We start from the raw sequence: 22,156 nt of genomic DNA, 5'->3' as shown, positions 1-22,156 counted from the left end.
ATCTTGTTTTTGCTTGGACAACATTGAGCTGCAGATGGTCACAAGTCAGAGGCTCCAAATGTGTTTACATCCGCATAGTGGAATTACTCACCAAGTATTACATCAGAGCTATACTCTGTATGTGTGTGTCATGCTATTTCTTTCTTCATTATTTTGGACAAAGTAAATTACATCTACTGAATTGTTGTATTCTAACAACCAATTATGTGGCAAAAGAGTTCTTTTGCACTAATAGAAGACAAATGGCTGTATCTGTTCTTTTCCACCAAGCACTTTTATTTTTTGTTTGTTCGAAAACAAGGAGCTGGTGGGTGTTGAGTCTGTGCAATGCAACACTTCATACCACAATATAAAACTCTCGGTCAGTATTGAAAACTGGGCATATGGGTTCAAAACAAATAGTTATGACTTTTTTGTTTTTAAATGTTAAACTTAGTGCTGCTCAAATATCCTAAAAACAAGCATTAGAAACCATGAATGAATCGAATGTTCGCCTTCAGTTTTACAATATCTTTTTGATTTTAAAGTTGCCAGGGTGTCTGATCACATATGATGTAAAATCCCGGAAATTATTCCTAATAGAGAATACAAAAAAAAATCATCAAACAGTAATTGACCAATGGGGGGGAAAGAATTCTCTTGCGTGTTCCTCTATTGTACAAACTAACACTGAAGCTTGAAATAAATTGTTTTTGTATGGTTTTGGAAAAAAATGGTTTGCCAAAGATATTTTAATTTTTAAGCTAAATCTGTTTTGCTTTTTTAAACTTTCTGAAAAAGTCAATTCAAATAAAAAGAATTTAAAAAAATTTACTTTTATTCTTTTTCTTGCAAGACAGTAAATTTTTTAAAAATATTTTATAAAAACAAGTTTTTGTTGGCTAAAGATTCAGCCCTTAATTGTGCAGGGACGGTTTGTTTGGATTTTAGGATTTTGCAAAGATTATTAAGGTGGAATATTTCTTTGAGACCAACACTGTGATGTGCAAGAACAAGTACATTTGTTAGGATATTCGGAATAGAAAGAAATCTACTGAACTTTGTCTGTGAAACTTACTGTAACCATTGTCCTCCTCCTTTGTTCCATCAATGGTTCCATCTGACTGCAACTGCAGATGGAAACCTTGTCGACTGTACAGCTTCGTCACGATCCCCTTCAGCTGGGGTTCTGTGGAAAAGCAGAAGACAAAAAGCAAAAAAAATTAAAGTAACATTTAGTTGATGTCATATGAGCTCCCAAATTGTATTTCTGGAATTTATGCAGCATCCTGTTTCCCCCATGCAAACGTCTTTCAACTCATAATTGGAGTAAGTTAAAATAAAAGTGTTAGTTATAAAATGAGTCATCTGGCGGCAAGAATGACCCTGAATCCCAGTGCAAGCTAAGTTACAGGAAGAGACTTTGGATATACAAAAGAACTAGATGCATTTAAAGCTGAAGAGCTGCAGCTTTTAAAGGCTAGATATAAACAGTAGAAAAAAATAGATCACAGCTTTCTTCTAGATATGCAAAGAGCACCTTTAGTGAATGTTGTGCAAAAAAATAAAATACATTCTTAGAACGTGCATTTCACATCTTCATGTATATTTGTACTTTTTCCCTCTGTGAATGATAAAAACAAGAATATCTTTAAACTTTAAAAATAATCATCTATATAATCAAATATAATCATCAAATATAATCAAGGCTCTTAGATAAAAACATAAAGTAAAAAAAAAAAATCTAATCAGGAACATAAAACTTCCAAATAACCAAACAAATTGTTTTGTCAATGTCCAGATTATGCAGAAGCTGCATGGAAAGTCATCTTAAACAATACATTTATTACACTTAAAAAAAATCTTTTTTAAATACTAAATTTCCCATGACCGAATAATTGGTAATTAACAACAGAACATGTAATCAATAGCAGCTTTATTTAGAAAATGTGAAAAAGTAACACTCCAACATTGAACAAAAATATATCACAAACAAAGTTGCAACAAAATAATGTCTGTTTAAGAACAAAAACTTGAATTAATTGTGCACAATTTATGAAATTGCCAAAATATTACAGCAAAAATGTTTGCTCACACTTTAAGATTTGCATCTTTTGAAGCAAGTTAATAAAAATGTTCGGGATCATGTCAGACATGTCGTGCAGAAAACAGCTGAAAATAGATACAGAATGAACGCCCTCTAAGAAAGTCGAGGTTGAACACATTTTAAAAAAGTGGTTTTCTGCGACTTTTAATTTCATAATTCCCTGGTATATGATATATCATACACGAAATTATTTTTTTTTAAAGATTAACAGACTCTTTTGGCTAAATGTTTGTTAAATTGATAATTGTATTCAGTTTTTTTCATGTCATTTATTAAAGACTAGTTCATGTCAAGATTATTCTGTTTATTGATGTTGGATTGGTAGAATCGTAAAAACTAAATTGCAAAAGAGTTGGTTTTATTGGTGTAATCTTGCAGTTTTTCACACTGTTCATCTTAGTCCATCTGGTTGAACCCCCCACCCCACCACGCCCCATATATTTCTGTAATCATCCCCTATAAACAGTGTTATATCAGCCTAATGTCCAATAACAACGAAGTCCTTCCTGGTCACTGTCCCAACTGTGGAATGATGGGCTTTTGTTTTTTGTTTATTTGTTTGTCAACCGCTCTTTTCATCCATGTTATCTCACCACTTGTCACATATTGTTCACAATCAGCAGTACGACATCAATACGTCGTAAACAACAGCATTTGTGAGTTAAAGGTGGAACCCATCTCATGTGTTCATCATCCACTCAGAAACTCTGACAAACTGTAAATGTCCTGCACACCAAAACTGGAGTGACAGTTGATGAGCATTTGGGGAAACACGTCTTTAAAATGTAGAGTCTAAAATCAGTAGAAAAAAAGGAGCCTGATGATATTAAAATGAACCAAATAGAAATCAAAGAGATGCGCAGTTTTCATGAGAAAGTGTCAACAATCCGCCTTTTTTAGCAAAACAGAGTTTTGGGACCTGAAGGTTAAAGGGCCAGCTGTTTTTGCTGAAAGTGTGCTTGAGTGTTAAATGTTTTAAGGTCAATCAATTAAATTGGATGAATATTTATTTTTCCATTTTTTTTATTTTAACTTTTGAAATGTTCATATGTTGTCAAATAAATCTTGTGATAGAAAATTAATATGATTGAGGATCTCATGTTGAGTTTTCAAGTCCTTAACAAAAATAGATTTTCAAACTTACAACCACATAAAGGACAGTCAGACTTTCAAATACCTTAACTATAAAACCAAGAACTAACTGATATGTTGTGTTTCTTTTCCATTTGGAGAATAATTTCACATTTTAGAAACACTTTCTTTTTGGATTTTTAATTTGTAAAGTATGCTAAGGCATGGGTTAAAGTCCTGAGTGTTTAACCTGCTTAAAAACGTAATTTGAGTTATTATCTAAAAATGTCAAATATGACTTTAATTCATTTTTAGCTAATTTTGAAAACTTTTGCTTGATCCACGAAAAGATTAATAAATTCATTAAATCCCGTAAATGTTAATTGGGTCTAAAAACAACAGACCTGGTCTTCTTCTTCTCCTCTTCTTGGAGCCAAAGAGTTTGACTCGGGAAAAGACGTTCAGTCGGCTGGGCTTTTCACAGTTCCCTTTGGTCTTACTGGGGCTGCTGACGCAGCGGCAGGCATTAGACTTCTCCCGCTCCCTCGCCTGCCTTTTTTGCCTTATGAGGGAGCTGGCAATAGCCGCCGCCATAGCCAGTTTGGCAGCGCTCTAAGTTAGAGACGATGAAAAACTTCCAAAGAAACGTAAAAGCAATCAAACCCCCTCAGATCAAAAACAGGGTTCTGCAGGAGACCGTCCAAGAAAGAGTCGGCAGGACGCACCAGTGGAGTAAAGAAGGAACAAAGTGCGCTGAACAGTTGTGTGAATTCGGTCCACACAGCTCAGATCACGATCATCGCATCACTTTGACAGCTCTGTGCCTGAAAAAAATGAATAATAATACGATATTTCCTCCAAAGCTATGAGAACGGTCACAGAAACTCAGCCTCCCCCTTCAATCGCCTCATTCTTTTGGTGTCACAAAGAATAAAAGTAGTTAGTTAGCCATCATTACGCTTAGGTACGTTGAGCGCAGTGAAGCTCATAAGCCTCTGGTTGGAAACACCTGTTTGCAAACGCCGGATGAGGGTTTATGATGCTCTCCATCTGCTTGACTTAATCCATTTGAGAAAGTGGTCGCTGCGGGGAGAAAAATCTTCTAAGCGGTCCTTTGGAAAAGAAGCGCATAGAAGGTGAACCAAAGTCCCAGCGTGTTTTCTGTCAGTGGCTGAGGAGAAGCGCCGGAAGTGAGCAGGAAGCGCTTCATGGCGGATCAGTGTTCGAGCCCAGCGCAAGAAAAACTCAGGCATGCTGCTTAGAGCATCCCACCTACAACCTGGAGAGCGAGCAGCAGGGAGGGTGCAGGGTGGCAGCGCGCGCACGCACTCGCAGGACATGAATTACTCAACACTAACTGTCAGGTGGGATCACTCAGGAGAAATGGGTGTAAGGCGCAAGGGTTCGCTGCTTTTGCTTTATTTCCCCTTTTTATTTACGAATTGGTCATTTTATTCAACACACATCAAAACCCACTCCATCGGTGCAGACTGAGGGGGTTAAGGAGCATGCGTAAAGGATCAGTCAATAAGTCATTCAAACATTGAGTGCGATGATTAAATATGATTGAGTAGGATTATTGTTTTCCAACTTCTGGGTGTTCAGATATCACACATGCATTTAAACAGTTATGCAACGAAAACCAATAAACAAAAAGCATTTGAATCAATAATTAAAGCATTCTTCGTCTAGATGTGTCACTTATAAGCGTCTACATCTCTGGTGTTGATGGGGTTGCATCTTGTGGGAAGATATTTTGTTGAATATTGGGGTCAAAAGTGCTTCGTGAACTACAGACTGTTGTCTCTGAGGCCAACATTTCCCAGCACAGCTGTCCTCTTTGGTGCAACACTTACTTTACAACGGCTCTCCATTCAGCATATTTCAATGACTAACCGACAGCGCCCTCTATAGTTTCAAACCAAAAACTGCAAGTATTTTTAAAATGGATCTACTGTTTTCCTTTCGCTCACACTTTTGACCAGCGCGCCTGACAAAAGTCTCTTTAATAGACCGCGAGGCTTCACAAAGTCAATAATCTCATGGAGTTGGTGTATAGCAACAGTGTCATACATAATAAAATGTTAAAACAAAATTTCCAATTTGAAAACACATGTTCTGGAGCTTTTCAATCAATCTATGCCAAAGGAAAAAAAGTTCAAATCAAAAATATAAAAAAGCAGAAGATCAAGTTTCAAAGTAGAGCAATCTTAACTTCAGGACCATGGACAGCAACACAACAGCTGACAAGCGAGATTTATTTTTAATGCGACAGCGTCAACGGAGACAGCTATAAGCTATTAAAACAGCACAGAAACAACAATTATTATAATATACAAAACAAAAACAATAGTCATAATTTAACAGAATCACATTGAGTTTAGTTACTGTAACAGTCATAAAGCTCCGGATGCAGACAAAAAAACGTGCGCAGCGTCAAAGAGCAAGATCTGACAGCCTACCTGAGGCAGATTTTCTCAAAGGAAATGTCATGTTGTCTTTGCAGCGCAGCCAAAAGCAGCGTCTTGGATATTCTTAGTCCTTAAGTACTGAAGTGAATGCGAAGGGACTAGATTTACCAAAGTTCAAACCATTGTCAGTCAACTCTCCGAGGCGTAGTGGATGAGAAAGCGTCGAGGCGTGGCCATCAACAGGAAGATCATTACAGGACATTAGCGACATGCCATTGTGACTTCTAAAAAGCTCATTAAACATTCATTTGGAGGTTTTGTTGGTCAGAGACAGGCCATAGGGACTCTTCCGTAAAAAATAAAAGGATTTTTATGTTGGATACATTTGAGAAAAGTCAAAGAAAAGGAGAGCAGCAGTTTTACTTCCGTCATCTCGCCTTGAAGATTTGCTCTCATGTTTCAAAAACGATGTAAAATGATCCGATAATGTGTTGTCTAAGCTGGTTATACAGGCCTTTCCACTTTGGGCTGAAATATCGACGAGACAATGGGCTTTGCATTAGACAAAGTGGTTTTTTCCTCACAAACGGACAATTTTATGCTCTTTGAAATAGCAGAGGCGGTTTTGGTAATCTGCACCTCTGTGGCCTGAAGCTGAACAAAAACAACAGAATTAAGGTATTATTTAAGAAAAGAAAAAGATAATTAAAACATCTATAATAATCTGAGAGCACATAAAGTGGTTTCCCTCTGCTTTATTTGGATCGTCCTAATGTTAACATGCAGTTTAAAATATTATTTAATGAATCAATTAATTTGCTTATTTATTCGTTTTACAAAATAATTGAATGTGACAAAACACCTGGGTTTGCCTTAACAACCTAAATGAGAAAGTATTAGTGAAAGGAGAGAATGTAAAAACTCAGATCAAACACTAGATGGTGCTATTGGATCTAAAGACTACGTGTACTTTCATAAGAAAATCTCATAGTGTCCAGAAAATGATACTTTACGGTTGCTGGGTTTTATAGATTGGCTAAAAAATATCTTATTTAAATTTGTACTGTAATCTCAATTTCTGATATCTCTTGAGATTAAAATTTCTAAACTAATGTTTGCCATTAGAAATGAAGCTGAAATGGCATGAGACTTTATTCTGACAATTAATTGATTTTTCTCCTATTTGTTCCTTTGAGATCCTTATCTCAAGGTTGTAATAATTCGATTACACACAAAAATAAAAGTTTACCTTTTTTGGATCTCCATCAACTGCTTTAATATTTAATGACATCTTTTCACAATTCTATCACCCCACTTTCTGTTGGTCATACATTTTTTCAAGCTTGTATTTAACAGTTTTTCTTATATAATTTTAAGTCATTCCACATCTTTGTAATGCAGCAAAAGTACTTTATAGTTCACATCAAAGAGACACGTCAAGTCAATGTGGCAGACTATGATGCAGATTGTCACAAAAATACCTTCATCCAATGTCCCGTCAAACTAATTTAAATTTTCTTTTGAAGTTGGCTGCTATTATTAGGCTATTATAGTTTCACTCTCCCAAACCACTAAATTAAAAAATATCACATCAAATTCTGGCATAAAAAGGAAACGTAAATATTAATAAATTCTTCAAATTTGACCCAAAAGCAATAACTTCAGTTAATTGATACAGCATTCTTTTGGAACGCCACTGTGCAGAGTTCTGTCTTGTGCAAACAGACAAGTGAGAACGATTAAGATTAAACGATTTCTCTGGCAGGGATGAAACACTAAAGAAAGACGACAGTAAGAGACAGCACAATAGATAAGTCAGGGAGTGCTGATAGCACAGCAGCTGATTTAGCACAGGAGACCTTAGTGTGTCTGTTCAGGTCAGCTGGGGGTCCTTTTCTGATACCTATCAGTTTATGAATCTTGCTGTGTGCAAATTTCTGTATTTTTTCAGAAATGTCAGTGGGTTTTGTGTTTATATACAGAAAAAAAATTCATAAATGCAAGATTCAACACAAAGATGTGTTCTCTCTTTAAGAAGCATGTGAATAACTTTGCACCTGTTTGATTGGAAATAATCAACAGAAAGTTATGAGAAGACTTTTTATGTCATAACAATTTAATATAATCACTATATTAACACATTACTGTTAACTTCATTTTATATTTAATATGAGAAGCATTAGATAATGATAACTAGTAGGTTCATGAATCTGAACTTTAATTTATGTGATTTACACTTACTCTTTTTTTACATTGAATATTTCTTTGCCATTTTAGTTCAGTCAGATTTTGCAGATACCATCCACCTGTTTACATTTCACATGTTTGGTTGGTGTCAAAAGATTTTTTGCACAACAGCAACAGCTAACCCCCTGGGAATTCTTGACTCCAGCGACTCAAGCATCACACTTGTTCTCACATAATTATGAAGTGAGGAGGAAATAAAATGGTAAAAAAAAACGAGCAATTACAGCTCAAACAAAACATATCTGCAGCTGAAACTGATGTAACACAATCTCACTGTGTCATTGGACAATATTTCTGAGCTAATAAAGGTTCCACGATGAAACTCAATTGCAGGGATGACTGAAGATATATCTTATTTGATCTAAAACTTTATTTAATCTTTTGGTCAAACTTTAAAAACAAGACATTGTTTGGTTTCTAAGAAAATCAAATCTATATATTCCCAATTTTGACTTGTCACGCATTTTTCAATTTTTAGAAGAGAAAACTCTTAAAGTGAACTGATAAAGAACTCCTTATACTTCCTATACTCATTCGATATAACAAATATCACATTTCACAAACCATGAATCACTTAAGGACTTTGTTAGGTTTTTAAACTGGTGTTTTCATGAAAAACTTGCAGCAACTCTGGTCTTTAAATAGCACAAAAAACTGTATTTCTTACCTCCAAGTTTTTTGTTTAATGTGTCGAACTAAAAACTAGTAACAGTATTGCCCAGTGATCCTAGATCAAAGTCAGGCCCTTTATGTTACCATTTGACCTCGACTTTTGGCCAAAATTTGACGCTATAAAAGAGATTAGGTTACATGACAGTTTGACAACCTGAACCTTTGACACCTTCAGTGATGGAACTCAGCGGCTCCTCACCTGTCCCACGTGTCCTCTTGGAAGAGAGGCTCAGTGTGAATCAATAGAAGGTCGCTTAGAGTAATCTCACCCTGTAATTAGACATTTCTAGAGCTGCTCCATGGGAGTATTCTCCTCCAGGATGACAAATCTATAAGATTTAAGGGGTCATTGAATGTAAGATGAGAACTTGATTTATGGGATTTTTCTTTTTTTTTTTTTTTTGCTTTACAGCTTTCGCACTCTCCAGATCCAAACCTCTTTAATCCTATGAGACATTGATGCAAAGTCAAGTTGTAACCTTTACCACCACCATCAAGCCACCACATGGGATGTTGGTTCTTTATCCAGCAGAGGTCCAAAAGCCTCAGCTCAGCCCAAAGGGACGACATGGGACCACTCTCCCATGGGTCCACCACCTATAGGAGACCTAAAAAGGGTAGCAGTCAAAGGCAGGTGCCTCAGCGTACCCCAGTCATGCTTGTGCGAGAGGTTGAGAGGTACCGACTAGATATATGGGCTCACCTCTACACAGAGCCTGGGCTCTGAAACTCAGTCCTTTGAGAGGGGTTGGACTCTCTACCATTCTGGAGTAGCTCATAGTAAAACACAGCGGCGGGCTGGTGTGGGCTTACTCGTGAGCCCCCACCTCAGCTGTCAGGTTTTGGAGTTCCCCCCGGTGGACGAGAGGGTCCACTGCCACATCCTCTGCCTTAGGATGGGGGGCAGGTCTTTGAGTGTGGTTTCAGCATACGGGCCAAACAGCAGTTTGGACTATTCGACCTTCTTGGTGTCTCTCAAAGAGGTCCTGGTAAGTGCCCCAACGGGGGAATCCATTGTCCTCCTGGGGGACTTCAGTGCTCACGTGGGCAATGACAGTGGCACCTGGAGGGGCCTGATTGGTAAGAATGGCCTCCCTGATCTGAAGCCTAGCAGGGTTTGTTGTTGGACTTCTGTGCATCTCATTGTTTGTCCATAACAAACACCATGTTCAAGCACAAGGGTGTCCATCAATACACATGGCATCAGGACACCCTAGGCAGGAGATCAATTATCAACTTTATAATTGTTTCAAGCAACATTCGGCCTTGTGTCTTGGACACTCGGCAAAAGAGAGAGGCAGAGCTTTCCACCGATAACTACCTTTTGCCCGTAGCATGCCCATGGAAGAAAATGTGCATGAACATTTTCACCTTAAAGGCTCACCGTGTTGTCTATGATCTTCTAATTTTCTGCAGTTCACCTGCAGATTTGCCCATTTTTCACCCACTGACAGCCAGTATCCACCCGTAAGGGCAGTTGTGACTAAGGTTTGACTCGGTCATGACTCAATTGGACAGTGAGGTCAGTTAGAAGGGTGGTAAGATCAAGAGCATCAGCCTGTCTTCTACAACATTTATGCAAATTAAGGAAGAAAACCAATCCCGCCCAAGGCATGGATGTACAGTCGATCACGAGGCATAAAAGGAAGGATTTTTCTGTATAAGCAATAAATCCAAACAGCAAGTGACCTCTGTAATCATTACATGATCGCAGCATTAATGAGGACACAGGCACAGAAAAGAACCTGCTGCGTGTGTGTGTGCTGCTTCAGTGCGTCATGCGTATTTTAATTAATGTAGCCCCCTGGAAGGCCGTTCTACCTTGGCCTCCCTTGGGCAAATTAACTGTACTGTAGTCACACACATCCATCCACGCTGTGAAAGAATGAATATGTAAAAGATCTGAAAGCATGTAACACAGCACCGCTGCAAGATGAAAGCTGTGCACAATAAACTCTGCAACTAGTTTGAGATGGACAAAATGAAATTTCAGCAAAAAAATAACATAAAAAACATTATTAGAACCAAAGTTTTTCAATTTGATTTCAATCATAGCTTCAATTTAACTTAGGTCTCCACATAGAAAAAGACCATTTTACATTAAAGCAACATTTCCATCTCCATCCACTAGAGAGCCTCAGTGAGGAGAGATAAGCACCCCAAGGTTGAACATCAAGTTAACTTTTGCATTATTAACAATAACACCACAATTAAAACCATCTCATCTCCTTAATAACTCAAGGGTGTCATGACAACACAGCAGGTTTAATTCATTTTTTAACACAAAGATGACTAAATGTGTATTTGGTTAACCTTCTTTGATGGTTTCATTTGTGGTTTCATTTCCATAAATGTAATATACATTTAAGGAATGGGCCCCTGATCAAGTGAAGACTACATGTAGACCGAGCAATTATACTGTATCTGTATTTTTTTATTTTCTCCTTAAACTGTTGTTCCATCACAAATTGAATATTTTTTTCTTTTACTCTTTTTGTACACAATGTGGAGATAGCGTAAAGTAAGATCCTGGGAAAGGAGAGTGATCTCTCCTAATCTCACAAGGCTGCTGGTAACGGCTTTCAGCCTTTTGGCAGCATCCTGCTGGTGCTTTGTGTGCACGGGTACAGTAAATCCACCACAGCAGCAGCATCCAGCATGCTTAGCCAACAGTGCTGTGGTGATACCATGCGTTGCCATGGATACTGTATGTACGTAAGAGGGTGTGTGTGAAAGATAGAGGTGGGGAGAGCATGTGCAAACTGAGAATGGGGGTTGGGTTTAACAGAGCAGGACATCATCAGTTACTCTAGGTTCAGGCTGAGGATGAAACTTTAGTACATTCAGGGATGAGCAGCAGCTCTAAAGAAAAGACTGTTATCAGTGGCACTGTTTGGACTGCAGATGGTGTTAAATTATGGAAAGGAAGTGATGCGAAGATTAAAATAGATGGATATAAGCTACATTAGTTCCTGCAATGTGAGTTCTAGGATGATTCTAAAACATGGTGGACAAACAACTTAACCGTGTGAGCCTTCTCAGTAGATTTGTGTCACAAATCTATAAGCTGAAAATTGTGTACAGATAGAAACTGTGTCAGAAAACCTTTTTGAGTCAAATGTCAATTTTGAGCTTCAGTGGATGTATAAAATTAGGGGTGTAACACTTAACCCTTGTGCTATCCTAGGCACTTTAACATTGGGAGTTGGGTCATCTAGACCCACTAGACAGTGCGCTGAACCTTTTTTCTTCAATGATTTTTGAACCTCACTGGTGTCTATGTATTACATGAAATCTTTCCCCCTTTATCCACCTTTGTCATGGTAGGGAGAACACGTCAATGTTAGGGTGGGGTCATCTAAGATAGCACAAGGGTTAAGAGGGAAAAACGCATCCAGCAGGCTTCAATCTGTATTATTATTTCTTGGTAATTTTATCATATTCATTGTGTGTACAGGTCTTTCCACTGTGGATATGATCCATGCTCACTAAAACTTTGTGTTTATTTGAGATAAAAAACCTGTTAATTCTATAATGATAAAATTATTTCTGACCCGTCTAATTTCATCTTTGCCTGACATCAGGATGAACCAGAAATAAACATGAACAGTCTCTATTTGACCTCTCACCTTTTGTGCAGCAACTGTTTTCAAATTGTTTTATCTGCAGATTAGCACATTTATTTTATTTCTTAAAGTGTCATTGCGTTTCAAAAAAACAAAAAAAAAAAAACCTCAAACAGCTGTAAACCTGAGCATCTACAAAGCACACCATTGGTTCATTCTAAGTGACTTACATAATGATTTTTTCTATAAAATAAATGTTAGATGTTTGGTTTTTTTTTTTTAACAGAGTAGAAATAAATTATGTAACTCCAACTGAAAGCATTCAATGTTAAACATGTTTTTAACTGATTTCTGTATCAATCAATCAAATCAAACAATTAATAAAATCTATGTGTCGGTGTACCGAAAAGAAAAAAAACTAAATGCGATTTTTCTTTTTTCACTGAAAAACGGAATGCTCTTTTTATTATGAGAATGCATATTTTGTAAAAGAAACATAATCAGGCCAAGATAAAGATAAACAAACATCGATCTTGAGATTAGGTGATAAAATGAATGTAAATATTTGTTAATATAAAATATCCATTCTTTTTAGCCTGTGTAATACAGTAATCCAAGGAGACAAAATAAAGATCAGAATAAGAAAAGTGGATTCAATTATGTTAAGTAAGAGGGGTATATGTTTGTAAAAGCATTGTAAACAGTTTCCAGTGAAGCAAATCTACACTAGCCCTTTTTGCGGAAACAAATGCCAAACACAGTGGAGGAAGAATAATGGTTTGGGCTTGTTTTGTATCCACACTGAACTTGATAGACATCTTTGAAACTTTAAGTCAAATGAAAGCTGAGACTTTAGTCCACACCAGACTTTCACTCATTAAACTGTTACTATATCTGAACCTGCTCTGAGTTATTAAGTCCTGAGCTTGTAACCACAAGGAAGGGTTAATGGCCGACGAAGTATGCATTATCACCTTTTAACACACGCCGTGGAAGCCTGAACCGTCCAACGCGAAGCAAAGTACTGTCATGGTTTGAGACTTTGAAGCAGACCCAGATGCTGGAACCCGTAAGGATAACAGGAGAGATTTATGGTTAGTATTTTAGATATATTTATCTTGCAGGTGGTTTTCCAAAAACGGGAACCTTGGTTTCAGATTGCAGGTGAGAAGCAAGAAGATATGGGGTTGCTGGAGGACTTCTGTGAAGGCTGTGAGGGCATGAACAGCTGACGAGGCAAGTGTGGAATGATCGGACCGTCCCGGAGGGAATTCCAGGTAGCTCTCGTGGTGAAAACGTCCATGGAGGAACAACGAACTGGCGACGAATACTGGCTGTGGATCTCCTTAAGAAGGCAGCAGGGCTAATGAGGTGAGTGGCAACAGGTGGGAATCCTCCAGAGCAGAGTGGCTGACGAGGTGAGTGGCAACAGCTGGGAATCCTCCAGAGCAGAGCAGAGAGGGGTGGGGCTGACAGAGGCACCATGACAAGTACGTTAAAAAGTGATAATGCACACTTCGATTTTAGTCCTTATTTCTTGTTTTTTTTCTAATTTGGATCGGTTTTCTCACAAAAAACTAACTATTTGTGCAGCGGCGCGACGCAGACTATTTGTTACGAGGTGCGGCGTCGCACAAATAGTTAGCTTGCACCACCGCTGCAGTCAAGATTCGGCGATATAAATATGCTGATCTTTCCGATGGGTTGAATAAAGCATCAGTTCAGAGAGAAAGTTCACCTCTCACCGCTTGTTTTTGTCCAAATGATGAAGCAAAAGGTTGTTTTAAAGAAGCCGGCGCAGTGATACAAAACATTTAAGCTAGGTGACCGGAACTAACCTTGTGGTTATCCTGTTGTCTGTCACTTTTTAACGCACACCCAGTAGCCAATCAGAATCGAGTACTCACCCGGACCATGGTATAAGAATAAATAACCAATCAGAGTTAATACGTCGACAGAGCCCATGCAATTACCTTTCTGCAATGAATTACACTGAAGTCAAATGTGCTGTCATTTCCACAGAACAGTCTGTTCAAAAAGTGTGTGCTTCCTGTTCTTCATGCTTCACAACCATATTTTCATCTCAAAGAGAGTAATATCAGTGATACAAATGCACATGGCTGCCCCCAGCTGCGGCCTTAAAAGGATAGTGAAGGTAAATTTCAGTAATTTGGCAAAACAAATCATGATGTCAAAATTCATGGATAAAAGAGAATATATATATATATATATATATATATATATATATATATATATATATACAGACTGATTGAAGGTCATGGTGTTTTGGCTAAAGCCAACACGTGTCCTGAAATGCTTGCTATCTGAACAACATTCTTGTCTGCCCGTGCCAGTATCAACACCAGGGTTAGCCAGGGGCACACAGGAGAAGTAGACGACTAAACTATTATGTGTGAATCATAGATGGTGAGTCAGTAGAGTCCAGGTCCTTCGGCATCATCACTTTGAAAACCACAGAGAGATGGTTTAATGTTGCTTCATCCGATCCATGTTTCATAACCCTGACTCTCAGGGAATTTGGGGCAACTGGTTTCTAAACAGAATTAAGGAAATGTATTTCAGACTTTCTGATTATTGAAATTGTCCTAAATACACACGTTAGGAAAAGATCCCTATATGTGCCAAACTACACTGGAAACACGTGTACTTACTGCCTCTGTTATGACAGATAAAGAAAAGTCTGATTGAAGGAGAAATGTTGCAAAAACGAAAAATTCTATAGAAAGCTCCAACATTTTTTGTATTACTGAGAGTAGACACCAAAGTTTCACTTGGGACCAAATAAAATCAATCCCAAGAGGAAAAACCAAATTAAGCTCCTATGTGAGCTAAACTTGGGTTGTGTTTCTACCCCTTCAGCAATCTTATTTCTGCAATGATTTCCTTTAAATGTAAGACGATAAAAATAAATTTTACATCAGTTGATTTCAAATAGTAGAATTTAAAAACCTGGGAATAAAATCAGTAGTTGTCCTCAAAATAACCCCATTCTGAACCTCAGCTGGAATTGTGAATAATATACACCGAAATCTAAACATGCAGCACAATGAACTGAATGCAAATGTTAGAAAAACTTATTTTACTTTGGTTTCTCACTCAAACATGTCTGTCTACTAAATGACAATGTTTGCTGAGATTTTAGATCAAGCCAAGAAGCTGTCAAAAAGATCTTTCAGCTGCTGTGTTCTGATTAGTAATGGATTTTTTCTACAGCATCAAACCCACCATTACAATCTTTGAATATGAAAGTGCCACTGAGACAGTATGATTTTAGATTATGCTGTAAAAGCATTGTGTGGAACAAATCAACTAAGCTGAAATGACAACACAGGAGATATGAGTCAACTGAAGAGAGAGGGTGTGTAAATAGGTCACACTCCCCAGCAAACACTGAAAACCCCCGTTTCTACTTTTATGGACAACAGAATTCACAACAGTTATCCTAACAGGGTACAAACGATCACGGGTAAAAAGAGTTCTGCTGAGTTGACATAGAACCACAATAGAGTGGAACAGAGCACAAGATTACAGAAAAAGTGACAATCTGTCATATTGTTTTTAATTTAGAGAACAAAATTAAATTATATCCATATGATTAATATTGCTATTCAATCAAATGTATATTTTCTCTGCCTTGCATATTATGCTGTAATTTCTGCACTATAGGGTGCACTGGATAACAAGTCACAACATCAATGAATGGCCCATTTCCTAACTTACGTCATATATAAGGCACACCAAACTAAGGAGCGAGAAAATAGTCAGAGGTGAGTCTGTCATCCAGTCAGACTTTATTGACTGGATTCACAGAAACGTGTTTGTAGCACTCTACATGTTAGTCATATTTGAAGCGTTATCCCCGTTAGTGTGTTCACAGTACCTGTAACTCCCAACATAAACAAAATAAACACAGTCAGACACCGCTACACATTACCTGTGTTAGCATATTCACAATAGCACTCAGACTTGTTTGCAGCTCGTAAAAAACCTACTAACATTTTGACTCCAGATTATAAGGCACACTGTTGTTTAATTTAATTTAAGTTGACTCCTGGAGGACGTTCTTTGAAACAGTGAGGTGCTATTCCTTCTGCTGGCGGAAGTCCACAAAGAGCATGAGCTTGGTTTCCTGCTTGGTGTGGTCTCCATGGGAGGTCACCATTTTTCTTTTGGTTTGGTTTGGGGGCTCAATAGAATGTTACTTTTCTTAATTTCTGTGTTCAGTCTCAGTTTTGTGTTACTGCCCACAAGCCAAATGGCCGCTAAAAATAATGGCCTGCTGTTAGCCTGATTTCTCTCCATTACATCATTCTGAAAATGCATCTCTGACGTTCTGCTCAACACAAAGAGAGCTGAGTCAAGAGCAATTGTCTAGTATTTATCATCCTACTGAGCATTTATTTGTATGTTAAAACAGCAAACATGAGACACGCAGCCACTGTCATTGTCTGATATGACCTCTTATACTCATGTTAACTATGAGTTAAAGAAATGAGGAAGACAGTAGGACTCACAAATGGCAATGCATGCAGGAAGAGAGGGATACTTATCAGTTAGTTAGTACATGCAAACAATGCTTCACATACAAATTTATATAATTTATATATTAAAAAATAGCTAAAATCTATCAAGATCAAAAAAACATTTAAGATAAAAGTAGGGCAAGCTGGTTTAATTACAAGTAAGAACAATGTTATTAAAAAACAAAAAAGAAAATGTTTTATTTGTAATTTGTCTAGGTTTTGAACCCAAAAAAACACTGTCACTTTCTTGTGAGAATTCAAATAATGAACGCCCCATAAAGTGTCATTCTAAAGCAGACTAGGCATATTAAATATTAGTGACAAAACAATAATAATCACAGGAAAGACTCCATTTTAAGAAAATGTTTAAACAAAAACAATATTTGCAAAGGCTTTTATTTTTATAGCCGTATCAACACAATTATCGACACTGTTATTTGAAAAAAAAAATACATTATTATTCTGTTTCTATTAATCATTTTCTATTTCTTTTACCCATTTCAGCTATTTTTCCCCACATTTATTGAAAGAGAAGAACTGTTACTTTTGCTCTTGTGAGGCTTTTAGGGAATTATGTATTTTTCATGAATATGATTTATGAACACGACATGGACATGTTATGTAACATCCTTGAAATTTCCTTTGGAGAACATTACACATTTGTTAGACTATCATCTAAGTATACATTAAAGCAGACTAAAACAATTTTTAATGGAATTTTTATTATACTGTATTTATCCCACGAAGGGAAATTTGTCCCCGGATTTGACCCATCGTCTAGGGGATAATAAACGACCGACTGCAACATGGATGCTATGCTTTGCCATCACAGGTGCAGTGGTTTGCATGAAAGCATTCTGTGGTGCTTGACCAGTCTTTCAGAATTAAGCAGAGGCACAGATACAACACCTTCATGTCATCATTTGATCAGTTCAGTGCACCTGTGGGTCCCAGTCGGATGCTCACACGTGTACTGGAAAGTTAGATTTCTGTTTGGGATAATGAGTTGCAGGTCACCTTTCTTACACCTGGCTCAAGATGTGTGCCAGAGTAAAAAGTGAGAAGGAAACACTACACAGGAGCTTATTAAAGGAAGAAAGTGTAGCATAAAGGGCAAGTGAGGTTTCAGCATGAGTAGTGTATCTTTTAGCCATAAAATATATATATATATATATATATATATATATATATATATATATATATATATATATAAATATAAATGACTTTTTTCAAAGTAACTTGAATTAATCTAATGATGTAAACAATCCAAAGATAGGCCACCAGCATTAGCACTATTGGCACATTAGTTGTACCTCCCAGAGTAGCTCTGAGTCTGTCTTAAATGTGAGTACTGCAAAACTATCCAAATATTAAAGTACCGTCAAAGAAATTACAACGAATTTGTTTCTAATTTTGTAGTTTAAACATAACATATAAATAAATCAAAGTAACAGCAATCATTAAATTTGACCCATTTCCAAATTATATTTAACTAAATGTTCTTGAATGTGGGCTCAGAAACTCAGAAACTACTGCAGCTCGTCAAATCCTTTTATAGCACGTGCTGTGTATTGGGAGGATGGCACAACGTTCCCGGTCCTTCGTCTGGTTCTCCCTCGACTCTTTGGCAAAATGAAGCTTTTTCAGGGACTGGCAGACAACATGAAGAAAAAAGTTGGGCCTCTGTATGAATTTTAGGGGACAGGTTTCCTGGCAGGCTGGTTTGGAACTTCCAACCATTCTAATATAAAATATGCAAGGATTTTTGAAAACTCTGCCAACTCCAAAGTTGACCTTGGCACTAATTGCAAGAGCCAAAGTGGCTTGTCTCCATGACCAGCTTTTGGGTTCGTTTCTGTACAGATATCAGGAAGTCCACAGCAAGTTTTAAGTTTGAAATAGTCAGAAGTCAATAGACTATGGCTATAACTATCTCTGATTTAAATTACCTATTCTGTGAATACACTTTTGCTCAATGGATTTCTAATAGCCAAACATTTTTATGTTTGTTCCAGATCAAGTGGAAACTAGGATAGGTCACACTATAAATTCTATACTTTCAAAAACTGATTACAGCAATTTTTGATTTTTCATCTTTCTTTTTTTACATTTACTGTCATATCTTTTGAAGACTGGAAACTTTTTTTTTATAACGAGAAAACAATAGAAATTGGGACATCTGAATAAATAACAAATATATTAACCATTGGTAATATTCAATCACATGATAATTACTCAGGTCAGAAAAAGGAAAACAGGGGTCCAGACTGTTGTAAAGCAAAATTATAGATTTTGCTTGTAAATTCACTGCAGCTTCTGATTTCCACAAGAATTGTCCTTGTGCCTTTGCCACAACTGTCTACACACGTGGATACTAGCTGTCTGAGGGGAATTTTTTCATTTGATTGTTTGCTAAGATTTTAAGGCCATTGACCACTCAGTGAGCCCGTAGCTCAAAAATTTTCACATACATGTTTTCTGTGGGCATGCTGTGGGTGACAGGTCATAGCGTATACTTAATATAACATGTAAGGACAAGTAAGGGGGGAAGTAGGCGAGATGCAGGCAAATATAAGGATTTTTTTTCTCCAGAAACATGTGGAGTGCACAAGACGCCATTTAGTTTAAGGGATAAGTGTGCACCCTTACAGACACACATTGCACACTTTCTGCTTGCAGCCTGACTGTTAGTAATTAGGAAATTAGACAGTCAGAGGGTAGTTTGTGTCGGCATCTTACGGGCACTTGCATATTACCTGCACGTCCTGTGCGTGCAGCATTTGCACACGGTAAGTAAGGAGCCAGAGCATGTACCTCACAAATGACTAGTGAGGTTTTAGGGTGCCTCACCCTACGTCATAAGTGTGTGTAACTTACATTTTCCTTACAAATACTTCATACACTTACCACACGCACAACAATAGGACGTCCCATTTTTATGATGTTCCCTAAGGTGTCCATGAGCCTCAAGAGAACTGCAAGACACACTTGAGCTCCCATAACCCTTGTGTTTCTTAGATGACCCCACCCTTACTTTGACGTGTTCTCCCTACCATGACAAAGGTGGATAAAGGTGGAAAGATTTTATTTAATCAATGGACTAAACAGTGAAGATCCCAAATCATTGAAGAAAAAAGGTTCAGAGCACTGACTAGTGGGTCTAGATGACCCTACTCCCAATGTTAAAGTGTCTAGGATAGCACAAGGGTTAAAGATGTGGCCACTACTCTCCATGACCCTCCACGTGCCAGTATAACCCAAAACCTGCAGTGCCCATCCACCCCTTACACGGGTGCATGTGACCAAGGCATAAATGAGACAACTGTCAGTCTGCTGCAAATCAAAGGATTAGTACCAACTTAACCCTTGTGCTATCCTAGGCACTTTATCATTGGGAATGGGGTCATCTAGACCCCACAAGACAGGGCGCTGAATCTTTTTCTTCAATGATTTGTGATCTTCACTGGTGTCCATGGATTACATGAAATCCTCTCCACCTTTATCCACCTTCGTCATGGTAGGGAGAACACATCAATGGTCGTCTTGACCCCATAGGATAGCACAAGGGTTTAATGAGCTCATATTTTGAGATTTTTCAGACTATTCCTTTTAGTGATTTTCTTGTGGTCTGTCTCGTTGTTATGTCTTGCTGCTGCTGCTGCTTTGCTGCATCCTGTCATTCTGCCCACCTGGCATGTGTGCCCAATGATCTTGATCAGCACCTGCCAGGTATTTAAGTCAGAGGAAGCCTCAACCAGAGAGGCATGCAGAGAGAGCTGAGCGGAAGAGTCTTATTTTAACCTTGATAAATACCAAGTAAGACACACAAAGATTCATGACAATGTACATTTATTGTATAAGTGTAATAGGAACAAAACAAGTTTTGGCCATGAAGTTCCAACTTAGTCTTAATTTAAAGTCCAAAGAAAAGTCAAAACTTAAAGTTCCCAGAGGTAAAATAAGTACTTCTGAATGTGAAAACTATTACCCTATTTTAGATCCCTTAAAATCCTATGTGTGTGCTGTTGATCACTTTTATATGTCCTGACCTACTAAAATTTATATTTGAAATTGGATTAATATTATTCATTAGCTGACAGTTTGCATTTGTTTGCAATCTTCACCTTGACAGCTGCCAGGAGCTGTTTAGCTGGCCTCCCATTTAGAAAGTGCTGACTCAGCAGTGTGGCTCATTGCACCAATTAAGTGGCTAAATGCTTGTTTACTCTGGGGAACTTTCACTTAGCTCATGTCACAGTTGCTTTAACCTGACCACTCAACTCAGCTCAAACTAACTGTGTTCAGTGAAAGGGGGATGGGGGGGTTGAATTTAAAATCTGAAGATTTTTCTGCATCTGATCATATGGAATAGAGAAGTTTTCTACAACATATGTTTATGTAAAACACAATGTATGATATTTTGTTTATCTCGTCTGCCTGAGATGCATTTTTCTCTGTTGAAGCAATGGAATTTCTGTTAAGTTCATTGACACAAATAATCAAAATTTTTTGGCATGCTAAAAATTATTAAAATTTAAAGTCCCACATTAAATAACTTTAATACAAACTAAGAGACACTTTTCCTGAAACTCACGGATTTGTTAGTAAAAGATAAACCTTTATTTTATTTTATTTTATTTTATTTTATTTTATTTTATTTTATTTTATTTTATTTTATTTTATTTTATTTTATTAACAAGATATTCCTGTGCAAATTTCAGTGTTGTATTGTATCTCCATGTTTGTCACTTTAAATGATTTCAGATAATCAAACTATGAAACCTTAAAGGTTTATTCGGTAAGAATTTGGACAAAAGAGAAAAGCTTCACTTTTTGGTTGTGAAAAAAATTAGGGAGGGACTAAACTCTTTCACTTTTTTGAGTCCTCCTCAGAAACAAAGGCTGCTTTCCTGACCATCTTAGCTTTAAATTGGGATTTGACAGATGTAATGTAACATGATAAATCCTTAAAAAACATGCATGCTTAGCATTTTAAAATATCTGCTCTTATGATTTAGATCTTGTTAACCTAAAAAACTAAAACTAATCTGTGAAAAAATGTAGAATGGAGTAAAACAATAAGCAATTTGTAAAATAATGAAGTACTAATGAAATACATTGCCTGGAAAGGAAATATAAAGTCTAAAAACCAACTGAAAAATGGTTGATGATGATGATGATGCTGAAACTCTCAGGCACAATCTAATGTTTCTCTTGAAAATAAACAGGCAGATCCAAAGAGCAAGGCAATAGCAGATTTAAAAATAGATTTTTAAATGAAGATATAGTTAAATCATAATGTAAAGTCCAACACTATTGTGTTGGACTTTACATTACTTTACATTGTGAGGTGGAAAAGGATGATTCGCTGTGGCGACCCCTGATGGGAAAAGCCGAAAGAGAAAGAAGAAAGTCCAACACTATTGTAAAGCGAGTAGGGGTGTAATGATTGATCGATAAATCATTTTATCAAACCGAATCAAATATAATCGACCTAAATCATTAAAAGATTATTTCAAAATGAAATAAATAAATAATATTGATATTGGAAAACATCAT

At 37.2% G+C, this 22,156-nt stretch overlaps 1 protein-coding gene across 4 annotated transcripts in view; it reads right to left on the bottom strand.

Moving 5' to 3' along the window:
* fgf13 (fibroblast growth factor 13) overlaps positions 1-22,156 on the bottom strand; it is a 101,061-nt gene that overhangs the window by 28,116 nt on the left and 50,789 nt on the right. For 3 of the 4 annotated variants that reach the window (XM_020706451.2, XM_011479950.3, XM_004073108.4), the window contains one exon: positions 1,058-1,168. In XM_020706451.2, the coding sequence (XP_020562110.1) occupies positions 1,058-1,168 (111 nt within the window). Of the gene's footprint in view, positions 1-1,057; positions 1,169-3,561; positions 4,412-22,156 lie in introns of those variants that run through there. The other variant, XM_011479951.3, reaches the window with a different exon arrangement.

This window comes from Oryzias latipes, chromosome 10 (genome assembly GCF_002234675.1).
Source record: "Oryzias latipes chromosome 10, ASM223467v1".
Taxonomy (NCBI): domain Eukaryota; kingdom Metazoa; phylum Chordata; class Actinopteri; order Beloniformes; family Adrianichthyidae; genus Oryzias; species Oryzias latipes.
The sequence above is the reverse complement of the archived record's forward strand: the minus strand, read 5'-3'. Positions and strand labels throughout refer to the sequence as shown.